General features: G+C 43.9%; 1 protein-coding gene and 1 pseudogene across 6 annotated transcripts in view; both read right to left on the bottom strand.

The window, feature by feature from the left end:
- Positions 1-9: 9 nt before the first annotated feature.
- The window catches only part of LOC120362775 (uncharacterized), a 114,990-nt gene continuing 100,006 nt past the window's right edge, over positions 10-14,993 (bottom strand). For 5 of the 6 annotated variants that reach the window (XM_074385556.1, XM_074385555.1, XM_074385557.1 and 2 more), the window contains 2 exons: positions 8,834-8,960; positions 10-4,051 (listed from right to left, as the gene is read on the bottom strand). In XM_074385556.1, coding sequence (XP_074241657.1) covers positions 2,541-4,051; positions 8,834-8,960 — 1,638 coding nt within the window. In that variant the 3' untranslated portion in view covers positions 10-2,540. Of the gene's footprint in view, positions 4,052-8,833; positions 8,961-12,610; positions 12,965-14,993 lie in introns of those variants that run through there. The other variant, XM_039466644.2, reaches the window with a different exon arrangement.
- LOC141581104 (protein GVQW1-like) lies at positions 9,532-12,401 on the bottom strand (annotated as a pseudogene).

Here is a 14,993-nt window from a genome sequence, read left to right as displayed (position 1 = left end):
ATGTGTTTCCTGTAGAATCTCACAGGATGCAAGAATGCTCTCACTCCTTCCTTTCAATAAATACTGTTGTCCTAGGCAGAGAATTATATAGCAAAAGAAATAAAACTCATCCAAATCAAAAACAAGTACAAATATATTTGGAGATGACATGATCTTCTCTGTAGAAAATTAAGAGTCAACCAAAATTCTACTAGAACTAAGAAACACATTCAGTGTATTTGCAGAATACAGTAGTAGCACAAAAATGTAGTTCAATTTCCATACATCTACAATAAACAATTTTAAGAGAAAATTAAGAAAACATTTCCACTTGCTAGAGAACTTAAGAAATACTTAGGAATAAAGGTGAAAAGTTTCTACCTTGACATCTACAAACACTGATCAAAATGACTAAAAACAAAGAGACACACAACTCATGTTGATGGATTGGAAAAATATAGTGAAATGATTATATAAATGAATGTGATTTAGATTCAGCACAATACCCATAAAACCCCGTATCAGTTTTTGTTAAACAAAAACAAAACAAAACAAAAAACAACAGGCTGGGGAAAGGGGATCACGTCTGTTGGACCAGCTGGTCCAAATCTCCTTACCTTAAGCGACCTACCCATCTTGGCCTCCCACAGTGCTGGGATTACAGGCATGAGTCACCCTGCTTGGCCCAATCATCTTAACATAAACACTTTAATGTCAATTAATGCTTGAACTCAATGTTAAGTCAACTCAAACTCAAGTCGATGCTTAACTGACTCTAATTTCAATTAATTATTGATGGCTGCTTATTCGATGCATTTTGAACAATTATCTCCAGAATGAATTTTCTCATGTTCTGCAAGGAGATACCTTGGACTAAAGACCATGCCACACTTAGGACATTTGTAAGATTTCTGTCCACTATGGATTCTCTGATGTCTAATCATGTGTGAATGTGAAGTAAAGCTTTGCCACCATGATCACACTGGGGAGGTTTCTCTCCTGTATAAATTCTCCTATGTTTTCCATAAGGTGAAGTATCACTGAAGACCTAGCCACAATCATGACATTTGTAAGTTTTCTCACCAGCATGAGTTGGCAGATAAACTGAAAGGTATTAACGATGTTCAAAAAATCTGTCACATTTATCACACTTGTAAGATGTCTTTTCATCAGGAAATTTCCAATGATTTGCAATGGTTATGGTGTTACTCAAGACTTTGTAACTGTCTTTACATTACTAAAGTTTCCCTACACCATGGATTGCTTAATGATGAATAAGTGTTGACTGTCCACCAAAGGCACTGCCATACTCATTACCCGTGTTAAGTTTTCTCTCCGTTGTGAATTCTAGTATGTTATGCCAGGTGTGAATCCTGCCCGAAAGCCTTGTCACAAATCTCAGATGTCTATGGTTTCTATTCAGTATGATTTACCCTGTGTCTTTCAAGGTGTGATTTGGGACTAAAAATGTTGTCACATTCTACACATTTGTAAGGTTTCTCTCCAGTATGAAGTCTATTATGATGGGCAAGATTTGATTTTTGATTAAAAACCTTGCCACATTCGTTACACTTGTAAGGTTTCTCTCCAGTATGAATCGTCTTATAAATTAAAGCTAAATTTTGACTGACGGTCTTGCTACACTAATTAAACTTGTAAGGATTGTTTCTAGTGTGAATTCTAGTATGTTTTGCCAGGTATGAATTACACATGAAAGCCTTGTCATAAACCTTACATTTGTAAGCTTTTTCTTCAGTGTGACCGCTCTTATGCATCTGAAGGTGTGATTTGGGAGTGAAAACTTTGTCACATTTTTTACATTTGTAAGGTTTCTCTGCAGTAGAAGGTCTTTGACGACGTGCAAGGGTTGCTTGTTGGTTAAAAACCTTGCCACATTCAGTACACCAGTAAGGTTTCTCTCCAGTATGAAGTCTGTGATGATGTGCACGTCTTGATGGTTGTTTAAACACCTTACCACCTTCGTTACACTTGTAAGGTTCCTCTCCAGTATGAACTGCAAATGAACTGGAAGGGCTGAATTGCGACCAAAGGTTTTGCTACATTCATTACAAATGTCAGGTTTCTCTCCAGTTTAAATTGCCCTATGAAGTACAAGAGATGAATTGTGACTGGAGATCTTGCCACACTCATTACACTTGTGAGGTTTCTCCCCACTATGAAGTCTATAATGGCATAAAAGGGATGACATGTGACTGAAGGTCTTGCCACACTCATTACGCTTTTAAGGTTTCTCTCCAATATGGCTTTGCCAATTAACTGCAAGGTATGAACAATTATCAAAAATTCTTGTCACATTTACTACACGTGTAAGATCTTTCTACATTATGGATTATGATTTGCAATAGTTGTAGCATTACTGAAGACTTCATGACAATCAGTGAATTTGTAAAGTTTCTATACAATGAATTGCTTGATGTCGAATAACTGATGACTGTTGAACTAAAGGCTTTGCCACACTTATTACACTTGGAAGATTTCTCTCCAGTATGAAGTCTATGATGGGATGTAAGGGATGACACCTGACTGAAGGTCTTGCCACACTATTTACATTTGTAGGTTTTCTCTCCACTGTGAATTCTAGTATGTTGTGCCAGGTGTGAATTATGAGTAAATGCCTTGTCACAAACTTTACATTTGTAAGGCTTCTCTCCTGTATGAAGTCTACGATGGCATGTAAGGGATGACTTTTGACTGAAGGTGTTGCCACACTCATTACACTTGAAAGGTTTCTCTCCAGTATGAAGTCTACGATGATATGTAAGCGATGACATTTGATGGAAGGTCTTTCCACACTCACTACATTTGTAAGGTTTCTCTCCAGTATGAAGTCTACGATGGCATGTAAGGGATGACACCTGACTGAAGGTCTTGCCACACTCATTGCACTTGTAAGGCTTCTCTCCAGTATGAAGTCTATGATGACATACGAGGTGTGCTTTGCGATTAAAAACCTTGCCACATTCATTACACTTGTATGGTTTCTCTCCAGTATGAATTGCCTCATGAATTACAAGTGATGAATTTCGACTAAAGGTCCTGCCACAGTCATTACACTTGTAAGGTTTCTCTCCAGTGTGAATTCTAGTATGTCGTGTAAGGTGTGAATCTTGTCTGAAAGCCTTGTCACAAACCTTACATTTGTAAGGTTTCTCTCCAGTATGAAGTCTATGATGGCATGTAAGGGAAGACTTTTGACTGAAGGTCTTGCCACACTTATTACACTTGTACGGTTTCTCTCCAGTATGAATTACCTCATGAATTACAAGTGAGGAATTACTACTGAAGGTCTTTCCACATTCAATACACTTGTAACGATTGTCTCCAGTGTGAATTCTATTATGTTTTGCCAGGTGTGAATCACGTCTAAAAGCCTTGTCACAAACCTTACATTTGTAAGGTTTCTCTCCAGTATGAAGTCTATGATGGCATATAAAATATGACTTTCGACTGAAGGTCTTGCTACACTCATTGCACTTGTAAGGTGTCTCTCCAGTATGACATCTACGATGGCATGTAAGGGATGACTTTTGACTGAAGGTCTTGCCACACTCATGACACTTGTAAGGCTTCTCTCCAGTATGAAGTCTACGATGGCATGTAAGGGATGACATCTTATTGAAGGTCTTGCCACACTCATTGCACTTGTAAGGTTTCTCTCCAGTATGAACTCTATGATGGCATGTAAGGTATGACTTTCGACTGAAGGTCTTGCCACACTCATTACACTTGTAAGGTGTCTCTGCAGTATGAAGTCTACGATGGCATGTAAGGGATGACATCTTATTGAAGGTCTTGCCACACTCACTACACTTGTGAGGTTTCTCTCCAGTATGAAGTCTATGACGGCGTTGGAGCCATAACTTGTGACTGAAGGGCTTCCCACAGTTATTATACTTGTAAGGTTTCTCACCAGAGTGACATCTGCGATGGCTTTCAACACATCGCTTCTCATTAAAGACCCTGCCACACACACCACATTCATATTGTTTGTTTACTAAAGGGCTTATTTGATATTTCCTTAAGAATGAGCTACAATTGAGGTTGCCACTGTCTGAAAAAGGAAAAAAAAAAAAAACAAAAATTAAAAATTAATTAAAAGAACGAGCTACAACTAAAGGCACTCTAATGACATTGGAAAGAATTTTCTCTCATGTGTACTTCCTGTTTCTGTGTAAGTAATGAAGAATGGAGGAAATTACTGTCATAGTTATTAGAAATATGGGTTTTGGCTATACAAAAATTTTTTTTTTTTTTTGAGACGGAGTTTTGCTCTTGTTACCCAGGCTGGAGTGCAATGGCACAATCTCGGCTCACCACAACCTCCGCCTCCTGGGTTCAAGCAATTCTCCTGCCTCAGCCTCCAGAGTAGCTGGGATTACAGGCACGTGCCACCATGCCCAGCTAATGTTTTGTATTTTTAGTAGAGACGGGGTTTCACCACGTTGACCAGGATGGTCTCGATCTCTCGACCTCGTGATCCACCCGCCTCGGCCTCCCAAAGTGCTGGGATTACAGGCTTGAGCCACCGCGCCCGGCCTACAAAAATATTATTTGGGATGTCGAAACTAAGGAAGCGTCATTGATAGACTTCTCAACTTGATTACCAAGATTCCCTTCAGTCTGAAATATGTGGAGTTCAGTTAGATGTGAATGAAAGCTTAATCCAAGCTCATCTTTAATAGGCTTGTTTCCGGCATGCTTTCATCGTATCGGTCTGTATTACCACTCAGCTTTTTTATTTCTGTCCTGGGTGCTTCATGGTTATTTCTTTCATCTTCTTGCCACTCAAACTCAAAGTCATGACTGTGTTTCTCCATTTTCTGGAAGCAGAAATCTCCAATGTGATGACTGTCACCTCTTCTCAATGTCCCTGTGTAAAACCATTCTGTATTACCTTGCCTTGTTGATGAAAACTTCTTCCTTATATATTAGAAGAGATATCTACAAAATATAAACTCCACAGCTCATGGCCGGGACTAGTGCTATTATGTATATATAAAAAAAGACATTAAAGAGCTTGTTGCCTATTTTTTTTTCCGCTATGACAAAACAGCAAGAAGATGCTTGGGTTAAATCAGAAAGGCTCCCACCAGAAGCCAATTTGACTGCACCTTGCTCTTGGATTTCTGACTTTCTAAATTCAAAAGAAATAAATCTGTGTCTTAAGCTTCCCAGTTTAAGCTATTCTTTTTTGTTGTTGTTGTTGTTGTTGTTTTGAGACTGAGTCATGCTCGATCACTCAGACTGGAGTGTAATGGTGTGATTCTCCTGCCTAAAGAGATTCTCACATAGCCGACTCCCAAGTAGGTGGGTCTACAGCCTGGCTAAGTGTGTGAATATGTGTGTATGTCACAGTCTCACTCTGTGATACAGCCTGGACTTCAGTGGCATGATCTTGGCTCACTGCAACTTTTGCCTCCTGGGATCTAGTAATTCTTTGACCTCAGACTCCCAAGTAGCTGGGATTACACGTGCATGTCACCATGCCCAGCTAATTTCTGTACTTTTAGTAGAGACGGGGTTTGACCATGTCGACAAGGCTGGTCTCAAACTCCTGACCACAGGTTATCTGTCCGTCTTGGCCTACCAAAGCGCTGAGATTTTAGGTGTGAGCCAATGCACCCGGACAATTTTTTGTATTTAGTAGATTCAAGGTTTCAGCGTGTTGGCCCAACTGGTCTCAATCTCCCGATCTGAAGCAACCCAACCATCTCAGCCTTGCAAAGTGCTGGGATTAGAGGTGTGCGCCACCATGGTCAGCCAGTCTAAGCTATTTCTGACATGAAAGCAAAATGACTGACACAAAAAAAGGGGCATCTCATCATCAACATCACCCAAGGTTGAAAAATCTTATTAAACAAAGAAAGTTTAGTCTGGACTGTAAATTTTCAATATGTGAAGACATCTAATTAACATGTTTTAAAATCCTGGAGGCATCCAGGCATGGTGGCTCATGCCTGTAATCCCAACACTTTCAAACGCTGAGGTGGGTGGATCACCTAAGATACGGAGTTCAAAACCAGCGTGACCAATGTGGAGAAACCACATCTCTACTACAAATACAAAATCGGCCAGGTGTGATGGTGCATGCCTGTAATCCCAGCTACTTCATAGCCTCAAGCATGATAAGTGATTGAATCTGGAAAGCGGAGATTGAAGTTAGCAGACATTGCGCAACTGCACTCCAACCTGGGCAACAATAGAAAACCTCCATCTCAAAAACAAAACAAAACAAAGCAAAACAGAAAAAAAAAAAACCTGGAGACAAACTATTACTTCTCAAATAAGGACAGCAGCCCCACACTATTCATTTACTGGACCCAATTTACACATTTGGTAAGTGAGGGACAAAACTTGATCCCACGACATGTTCTTGACCACAACAGTCACCCAGGCAGTACAGAAAATGACCAGTCACAGAAAATACAAGGAGACAGGAAGAAATACATCAAAGTGGATACAAGGGCTGAGCTGTGGCACTGACAGTGATGCTGAGCCATCGCTCATGGAGAATGTGCTGAGTCATCATGCCCTGCACACACTGATTTAGGCAGCCTCCTATAATTACGTCCAGTGGATGTATAAGGTCTTGACTTCCCGAGTGAAAGTCGTGCTGAAGGGGATGGGTTCGTAGAAACTGGGGTGTTCACCATTACAAATTAACAGGCTGGAGAGCAGTAGCACTTTGCATCAGATCAATGCAGCATGTGAGGCAAGGTCAGGAAAGGAAGGACAAGGGTGGAGGGCAGAAGTAATGGGCATGCAGGAGTCAAGTGTGTGCACGCTCGTCTGTGGGAATATAATCTCACCAGCATGGATCAAATTTTGAGCTTGAAGGGAAGTGGAACTAATTTAGCAAACGGTAAAATGTTGACCCAAGGATAAATACACAAATTACATTATGGGTAGAGGACAAGAATGAAAGATCCAAAACAGCAGCAGTAGTGACCTGAGGTGAAGGCAGTTTTACGTCTCTTAAATTACACGGCCTCTGATTTCAGTTTCAGGCATATCCTTAACAAAATCCCCATGTACATTGCAGCACTGTGTACACACAAGAAAACACAAGTAAACTCTCTGAAATAGAGTTCAGCAATGTAGGAGACTGTGGGGGTGAAGAGTGATCCCCTGGCTGAGTACATAAAGATGTGATTGTAAAAACAGAGTCAGGCCAGTAGCGATATATTCCAGCCTATAACCCCAGCACTCTGGGGGGTCGAGGTATACTAGATCCTGAGGTCAGGAGTTCGAGACGAGCCTGGCCAGGATGGGCAAACGCCATTTCTAGTACAAAAATACAAAACATTAGCCGGGCATGGTGGCGTGCACCTGTAATCCCAGCTATTGAGGAGGTTGAGGTAGGAGAATTTCTGGAACCTGGAAAACGGAGGTTTCAGTGAGCCGAGATTGCGCCACTGCACTCCAGCCTGGGTGTCAGAGCAGGACTCCATCTCAAAAAAAAAAAAAAAAAAAAAAAGAAAAGGCCGAGTGTGGTGGCTCAAGCCTGTAATCCCAGCACTTTGGGAGGCCAAGGCGGGTGGATCACGAGGTCAAGAGATTGAGACCATCCTGGTCAACATAGTGAAACCCCGTCTCTAATAAAAATACAAAAAAATTAGCTGGGCATGGAGGCAGGTGCCTGTAATCCCAGTTTCTCAGGAGGCCGAGGCAGGAGAATTGCCTGAACCCAGGAGGCGGAGGTTGCGGTGAGCCGAGATCCCGGCATTGCACTCCAGCCTGGGTAACAAGAGCAAAACTTGAACTCAAAAAAAAAAAAAAAAAAAAAAAAAGAGAAAGAAAGAAGCAGAGCCGGCTGGAGATTTTTGTCTACACATGTGATCAGTTACATTAGTGAAGAAAAGGAATGTGTGAACTAAAATGTTTCCCATATGAAAATTGAAGGGTAAATCTCATTCCCTATATAAAAACAATGGCGTCTCTTTTACTGGATCCTATATTATTTGAAATCACATCTGTGGATTTTAAACAGTCTCTGGAATAAATGAGAGATGAAAAGTGAAGGTGACAAAGAACCAAAGGCCAGGCCCTTATATTCTCATAAAGACATCAACTCAACCAAAATGTTTCATCAAAAATATGTTCAGGCCGGGCGCGGTGGCTCAAGCCTGTAATCCCAGCACTTTGGGAGGCCAAGGCGGGTGGATCACAAGGTCAAGAGATCGACACCATCCTGGTCAACATGGTGAAACCCCGTCTCTACTAAAAATACAAAAAAGTAGCTGGGCATGGTGGCATATGCCTGTAATCCCAGCTACTCAGGAGGCTGAGGCAGGAGAATTGCCTGAACCCAGGAGGCGGAGGTTGCGGTGAGCCGAGATCGCGCCATTGCACTCCAGCCTGGGTAACAAGAGGGAAACTCCGTCTCAAAAAAAAAAAAAAAATATGTTCATAGGCTGGGTGTGGTGGCTCAGGCCTGTAATCCCAGTACTTTGAGAGGCAGACCATAGGAGGATCACTTGCGGTCAGGAGTTTGAGACCAACCGGGCCAACATAATGAAACTCTGTCTACTGAAAATACAAAAATTTCCCGGGCATGGTATTCCATGCCTGTAATCCCAGCTACTTAGGAGGCTGAGGCAGGATCATCGCTTCAACCAGGGAGATAGAGGTTGCAGTGAGCCGAGATTGCACCATTGCACTCCAGCCCGGGCAACAAGAAGAAAACTCCATATCAAAAAATAATAAAAATAAAAAAACAACCAAAAAACGGCCTGGAAAAAGAAAAGGAAAATCAGAACAGAAAATACACAATCAGAAAAAGTCAGGAAAGACAAGGGCAGATTCCTCGTGTCTGGAGGGACGTTTTCCTCACCCACAGACTCCAGGTTCCTGTAGTTCTCCAACATCACGTCCCTGTATAAAGCCCTCTGCATAGGGGTCAGGCATTTCCACTCTGCGGAAGAGAATTCTATAGCCACATCCCTGAAAGTCAGGCGTCCCTAAAATGAAAAACACATTTCAACAAAACATTATGGAGGAGTGAGTTAAGAAAATGATAAAAAATGAGAAAAGAGAAATTAAGTATCAATTTCATCAAAGACTGTTTGTTCTCACAAACCCACGAAAGGTTATTTTTGAACTTTTTTTTTTCCTATAGTTGCATTTTACAGCACTTTCTCATCAAACATTTTAAGATCCCCTAAGTCATTGCAGAAGTCTTTATTTTTTATTTTATTTTATTTTTTATTTTATTTTATTTTTTTTTGAGATGGAGTTTCGCTCTTGTTACCCAGGCTGGAGTGCAATGGCGCCATCTCGGCTCACCGCAACCTCCACCTCCTGGGTTCAGGCGATTCTCCTGCCTCAGCCTCCTGAGTAGCTGGGATTACAGGCACGAGCCACCATGCCCAGCTAATTTTTTGTGTTTTTAGTAGAGACGGGGTTTCACTATGTTGACCGGGATGGTCTCGATCTCTTGACCTCATGATTCACCCGCCTCGGCCTCCCAAAGTGCTGGGATTACAGGCTTGAGCCACCGCGCCCGGCAAGACGTCTTTATTTTACGGACAATATAAAAAAAAGGAAAAAGAAGAAGAAAACGCTGGGCTGGGTACGGTGGCTCACACCTGCTATCCCAACACTTTTGGAAGCCAAGGCAGGCAGATCATTTCGTGTCAGGAGCTGAAGACTAGGCTGGCCAACATTGTAAAACCCTGTCTCTATTAAAAGTATAAAAATTAGTTGGGCGTGATGGCAGTGCCTGTAATCCCAGTTACGCAGGAGGCTAAGGCAGAAGAATCACTTGAACCCAGCAGACAAAGGCTGCAGGGAGTCCAGATCAGTCCACTATACTCCACCATGGGTGACAGAGACTCCATCTCAACAACAAAAAGCAAGGTTGGGCTGGGCGCGGTGGCTCAAGCCTGTAATCCCAGCACTTTGGGAGGCCGAGGTGGGTGGATCACGAGGTCAAGAGATCGAGACCATCCTGGTCAACATGGTGAAACCTCGTCTCTACTAAAAATACAAAAAATTAGCTGGGCATGGTGGCACGTGCCTATAATCCCAGCTACTCAGGAGGCTGAGGCAGGAGAATTGCCTGAACCCAGGAGGCAGAGGTTACGGTGAGCCGAGATTGTGCCATTGCACTCCAGCCTGAGTAACAAGAACGAAACTCTGTCTCAAAAAAAAAAAAAAAAAAAAGCAAGGTTGGGTGCAGTGACTCATGCATGTAATCCCAGCATTTTTGGAGGCCAAGGCCAGCATACCACAAAGTTCAAGACAAGCCTGGCAAATATCGTGAAACCCCAACTCTACTAAAATTACAAAAGTAGCCTGTGTATTGGCACATGCCTCTAATCCCAGCTACTCAGGAGGCTGAGGGTGAAGAATTGCTTGAGGGCCCGGGCATGGTGGCTCAAGCCTGTAATCCCAGCACTTTGGGAGGCCGAGGCGGGTGGATCACAAGGTCGAGAGATCGAGACCATCCTGGTCAACATGGTGAAACCCTGTCTCTACTAAAGATACAAAAAATTAGCTGGGCATGGTGGCACGTGCCTGTAATCCCAGCTACTCAGGAGGCTGAGGCAGGAGAATTGCTTGGAGGCAGGAGAATTGCCTGAACCCAGGAGGCGGAGGTTGCGGTGAGCCGAGATCGTGCCATTGCACTCCAGCCTGGGTAACAAGGGCGAAACTCCGTCTCAAAAAAAAAAAAAAAGAATTGCTTGAATCCAGGAGGCAGAGGTGGCAGTGAGCTGAGATCACAACACTGCACTTCAGCTTGGGTGACAGAGTGAGACTCACAAATACAAAGAAAAAAAGAAAGAAAGAGAGGGAGAGCCGGGCGCAGTGGCTCACGCCTGTAATCCTAGCACTTTGGGAGGCTGAGGTGGGTGGATCACCTGAGGTCAGGATTTCAAGACCAGCCTGGCCATCATGGTGCAACCCCATCTTTAAAAAACAAGTAAAAATAAAAATAAAACATAAAAAATAAAAAAAGAACGAGAGAGAAATAAATGAATAAATAAATAAATACTGGCCACATGTGGTGACACACACCTATCATTCTAGCCCATTGGGAGGCTAAAGTGGAGATCACTTGAGCATAAGAGTTTGAGGCTGCTGTAAACTTGAATTGTGCCATTGTACTTCAGAGGTAAGCCACAGAGCAACAGACACCTTCTGTATTTTTTTTTTTTTTTTTTTGAGACGGAGTTTCGCTCTTGTTACCCAGGCTGGAGTGCAATGCCGCAACCTCCGCCTCCTGGGTTCAGGCAATTCTCCTGCCTCAGCCTCCTGAGTAGCTGGGATTACAGGCACGCGCCACCATGCCCAGCTAATTTTTTTTGTATTTTTAGTAGAGACGGGGTTTCACCATGTTGACCAGGATGGTCTTGATCTCTCGACCTCGTGATCCACCTGCCTCGGCCTCCCAAAGTGCTGGGATTACAGGCTTGAGCCACTGCGCCCGGCCTTTTTTTTTTTTTTTTTTTTTAAGAGAAAGTCTTACTCTGTTATGCAAACTGGAGTGCAACGGCAGAATCTTGGGTTACTGTAACCTCCCCCTTCTAGGTTCAAGTGATTCTCCTGCTTCAGTCTCCTGAGTAGCTGAGATTATAGTCATGCACCACCACACCTAGCTAATTTTTGTATTTTTAGTACAAATGGGGTTTCATCATGTTGGCCTAGCTGGTCATGAACTCCTGAGCTCAAGTGATCCATCCAGTTCTGCCTCCCTACGTGCTGGGATTACAGGCCTGAGCCACCACACCCAAACCAAGATCCTGTCTCTTAAAAACATTTTGAAGATCCTGGAAGATTAGCTTCTGTTGGTAAGAAAAAGAGAAAGAAAAAAGTTGGCCGGGCGCGGTGGCTCAAGCCTGTAATCTCAGCACTTTGGGAGGCCAAGGCGGGTGGATCACAAGGTCGAGAGATCGAGACCATCCTGGTCAAAATGGTGAAACCCCGTCTCTACTAAAAATACAAAACATTAGCTGGGCATGGTGGCACGTGCCTGTAATCCCAGCTACTCAGGAGGCTGAGGCAGGAGAATTGCTTGAACCCAGGAGGCAGAGGTTGCGTTGAGCCGAGATCGTGCCATTGCACTCCAGCCTGGGTAACAAGAGCAAAACTCCCGTCTCAATAAAAAAAAAAAAAAAAACGTTTGGAGTCAAAGGTATGTTGATCTACTAGTGTAGCTTCCAATACATCACCAAATCAGAAACAAAGTATCTCCCCTTATTGGTCTCCTTTTCCAGAATTCACCAGACATCTGTGTACATTAACCTATGTGTTTCATATGTGGTTTCTCTGATCTGGTCACCAAAAGCTGATATCCAGATGTGGTTCCTGAACAATCTATGCTGCCCAACAGCACTGATACCAAGGGGCCCACAGCCCGTGTCCATCCAGGTCTGTATGTCAGCCCTTCCCATGACCATGCCCAGTGGAGCCTCTTCCCAGGTTCATGTCACTGGTTCACAGGAGGTGGAATCTCAGAGCAGATGACAGGAACTCAGGGAAGGCATGGGTGAGTGCGAGCCAACGTGTCAGGCAGGACGCTTCAGATTCAGAACAGACTGGCTACTACAATACCTGGCATTTCAGAAAGGAAAGAGACAGATGAATCCACCGAGGAGTGTCACTTTACCTGAGGAAGAGCCATGCCTGGCTCCTTTCTTTCCGCTTCTGAACTGCTTTCTCATGTAACAGGAGACTTTAGAAATTAATCCTGTGCCGGGCGCGGTGGCTCAAGCCTGTAATCCCAGCACTTTGGGAGGCCGAGGCGGGTGGATCACGAGGTCGAGAGATCGAGACCATCCTGGTCAACGTGGTGAAACCCCGTCTCTACTAAAAATACAAAAAATTAGCTGGGCATGGTGGCGCGTGCCTGTAATCCCAGCTACTCAGGAGGCTGAGGCAGGAGAATTGCTTGAACCCAGGAGGCGGAGGTTGCGGTGAGCCAAGATTGTGCCATTGCACTCCAGCCTGGGTAACAAGAGCGACACTCTGTCTCAAAAAAAAAAAAAAAAAGAAATTAATCCTGTACATTACAAAAAATATTAGACTTAATGTTAGAAATGATTAACTCCCTTCTTGTGACCAAAAAAAAAAAAAAAAAAAAAAATACATGAGGGAGATCGTACCCTGTAGAAAGACAGGCCTCTGCTGCCCACTGCACCAGAGATCATGCAGAGAGAAGACAGTCCCACAGGAACACCTACAAGTGTATGTTTCACCCTGGTTTTGAGATCTCACTCCCCTCCTGGAGAAGCCCCACACACCAGGCAGCAGTGGGGGGCTGGACTGGACTGAGCTCCCCTTCAGGGCACAGACCCAGCCCTGACCAAACCCCATCCACAGCACAGCCCCTCCCCTCTCTGTGGATCACAGGCTCAGCTCAGCCCTCAGAACTGGAGGACACAGAGCCCTGACCCTCAGTGCTGCTCACAGATTACTATCACCTGGGACACTGTAGGTATTTGTGTGTCACTTACTGTGACCTGGAAGCCCCCTCCCTGCTTCAAGTCTTTTTGCCTTTGCTTCAAGTTTTTCTGCCTTTGCAGACCAAACCAACGTACTTCTTACAAATATTGATATCTCATGTCTCCCTAAAATGTGTAAAATTAAGCTGTACCCTGATCACCATGGGCACATGTTGTCACGATAAGGCTCAAGGTGATTTGAGTCTCATCCCGTTTTTGCCCTTCTTGTGCTTTTTCTTTAATTTTTGGAGGACTGGAATCTATTTATAATTTGAGTTAAAACTCAGCACTGGCAAGGCACAGTGGCTCACGCCTGTAATCCCAGGACGCTGGGAGGATGAGGTGGGTGGATCACTAGCTCAGGAGGGTGAGATCATTCAGGCAAACACGATGAAACCCCATTTCTACTAAAAATACAAAAAAATTAGCCAGCCATAATGGTGGGTGCCTGTATCCCAGCTACTCAGGAGGCAAAGGCAGGAAAATCGCTTGAGCCAACAAGGTGGAGGTTGCAATAAGCCATGATGGTGTCACTGTACTCCAGCCTGGGTGACAGAGCAAGACTCAACCAGAAAGAAAGAGAGAGAGAGAGAGAGAGAGAGAGAGAGAGAGAAACAGAGAGACAGAGAGAGACAGAGAGAGAGAGAGAGAGAGAGAGAGAAGCAGGGGAAAGAGAGGGAGAAATCGAGAGGGAGAGAGGGGGGTGGGGGGGAAGAGAAAGAGAGGGGTGAGGTCAGGTGAGGTGAGGTGGGAGGGAGGGAGGTAAAAATAAATAAAAAAGAGTACTATGCTCTCCTGAATGAAAAGCCACACACTGTATTTTGTCAGTCATTTTAGGGGTCAGTGTCAATCCGAGTTTTTCTGGTCTTCTTTCTCACCTCCATGTTACAGGTGGACCCATGAAGGTTCACAGTGGCAGACAATTCACCAAGTTATCCTGAGAAACTCTGAGATAAGAAGGAGGTGTGGCCAATTCCCATGTGATGGCCTGCAAGGGCCAATAGGCTGCCTTGGTCTTCCTCTTCTAGAAAATTCCAAGACCACCAGGGAATGGTAGCTCACCCCTATAATCGAAGCACTTTGAGAAGCTGAGGCAGGCAGATCACTTCAGCCCAGAAGTTTGAAATCAACCTGGGCAACTTGGTGAAACCCCTTCTCTCCCAAAAATACACAAAGTTAACCAGGCATCATGGCACATGTCTGTGGTCCCAGCTACTTGAGAGGCTGACTCAAGAAGATTACTTGAGCCTGGGAGGCAGAGGTTGCAGTGATCCCAGATTGTGCCAGTGCATCATAGCCTGAGTTACAGAGTGACACTCCACCTCAAGAAAAAAAAAAAAAAGCAAAAACAATGGTCATCCTCTTCTAGAAAATTCCAGAACTGGCCACATGGGGCAAAATCCTAGTATAATCCCAGCACTTTGGGAGGCTGAAGCAAGCAGATCAGTTATGCCCAGGAGTTTCAGATCAACTTGGCAACATGGTGAAACCCCATGTACAAAAAAATAGCCAGTTGTGGTGCTCCGTATCTGTGATCCTAGCTATTTG

This window comes from Saimiri boliviensis, chromosome 14, assembly GCF_048565385.1.
Source record: "Saimiri boliviensis isolate mSaiBol1 chromosome 14, mSaiBol1.pri, whole genome shotgun sequence".
NCBI classification, from domain to species: Eukaryota; Metazoa; Chordata; class Mammalia; order Primates; family Cebidae; genus Saimiri; species Saimiri boliviensis.
This window is presented reverse-complemented; position numbering and strand designations above follow the sequence as displayed.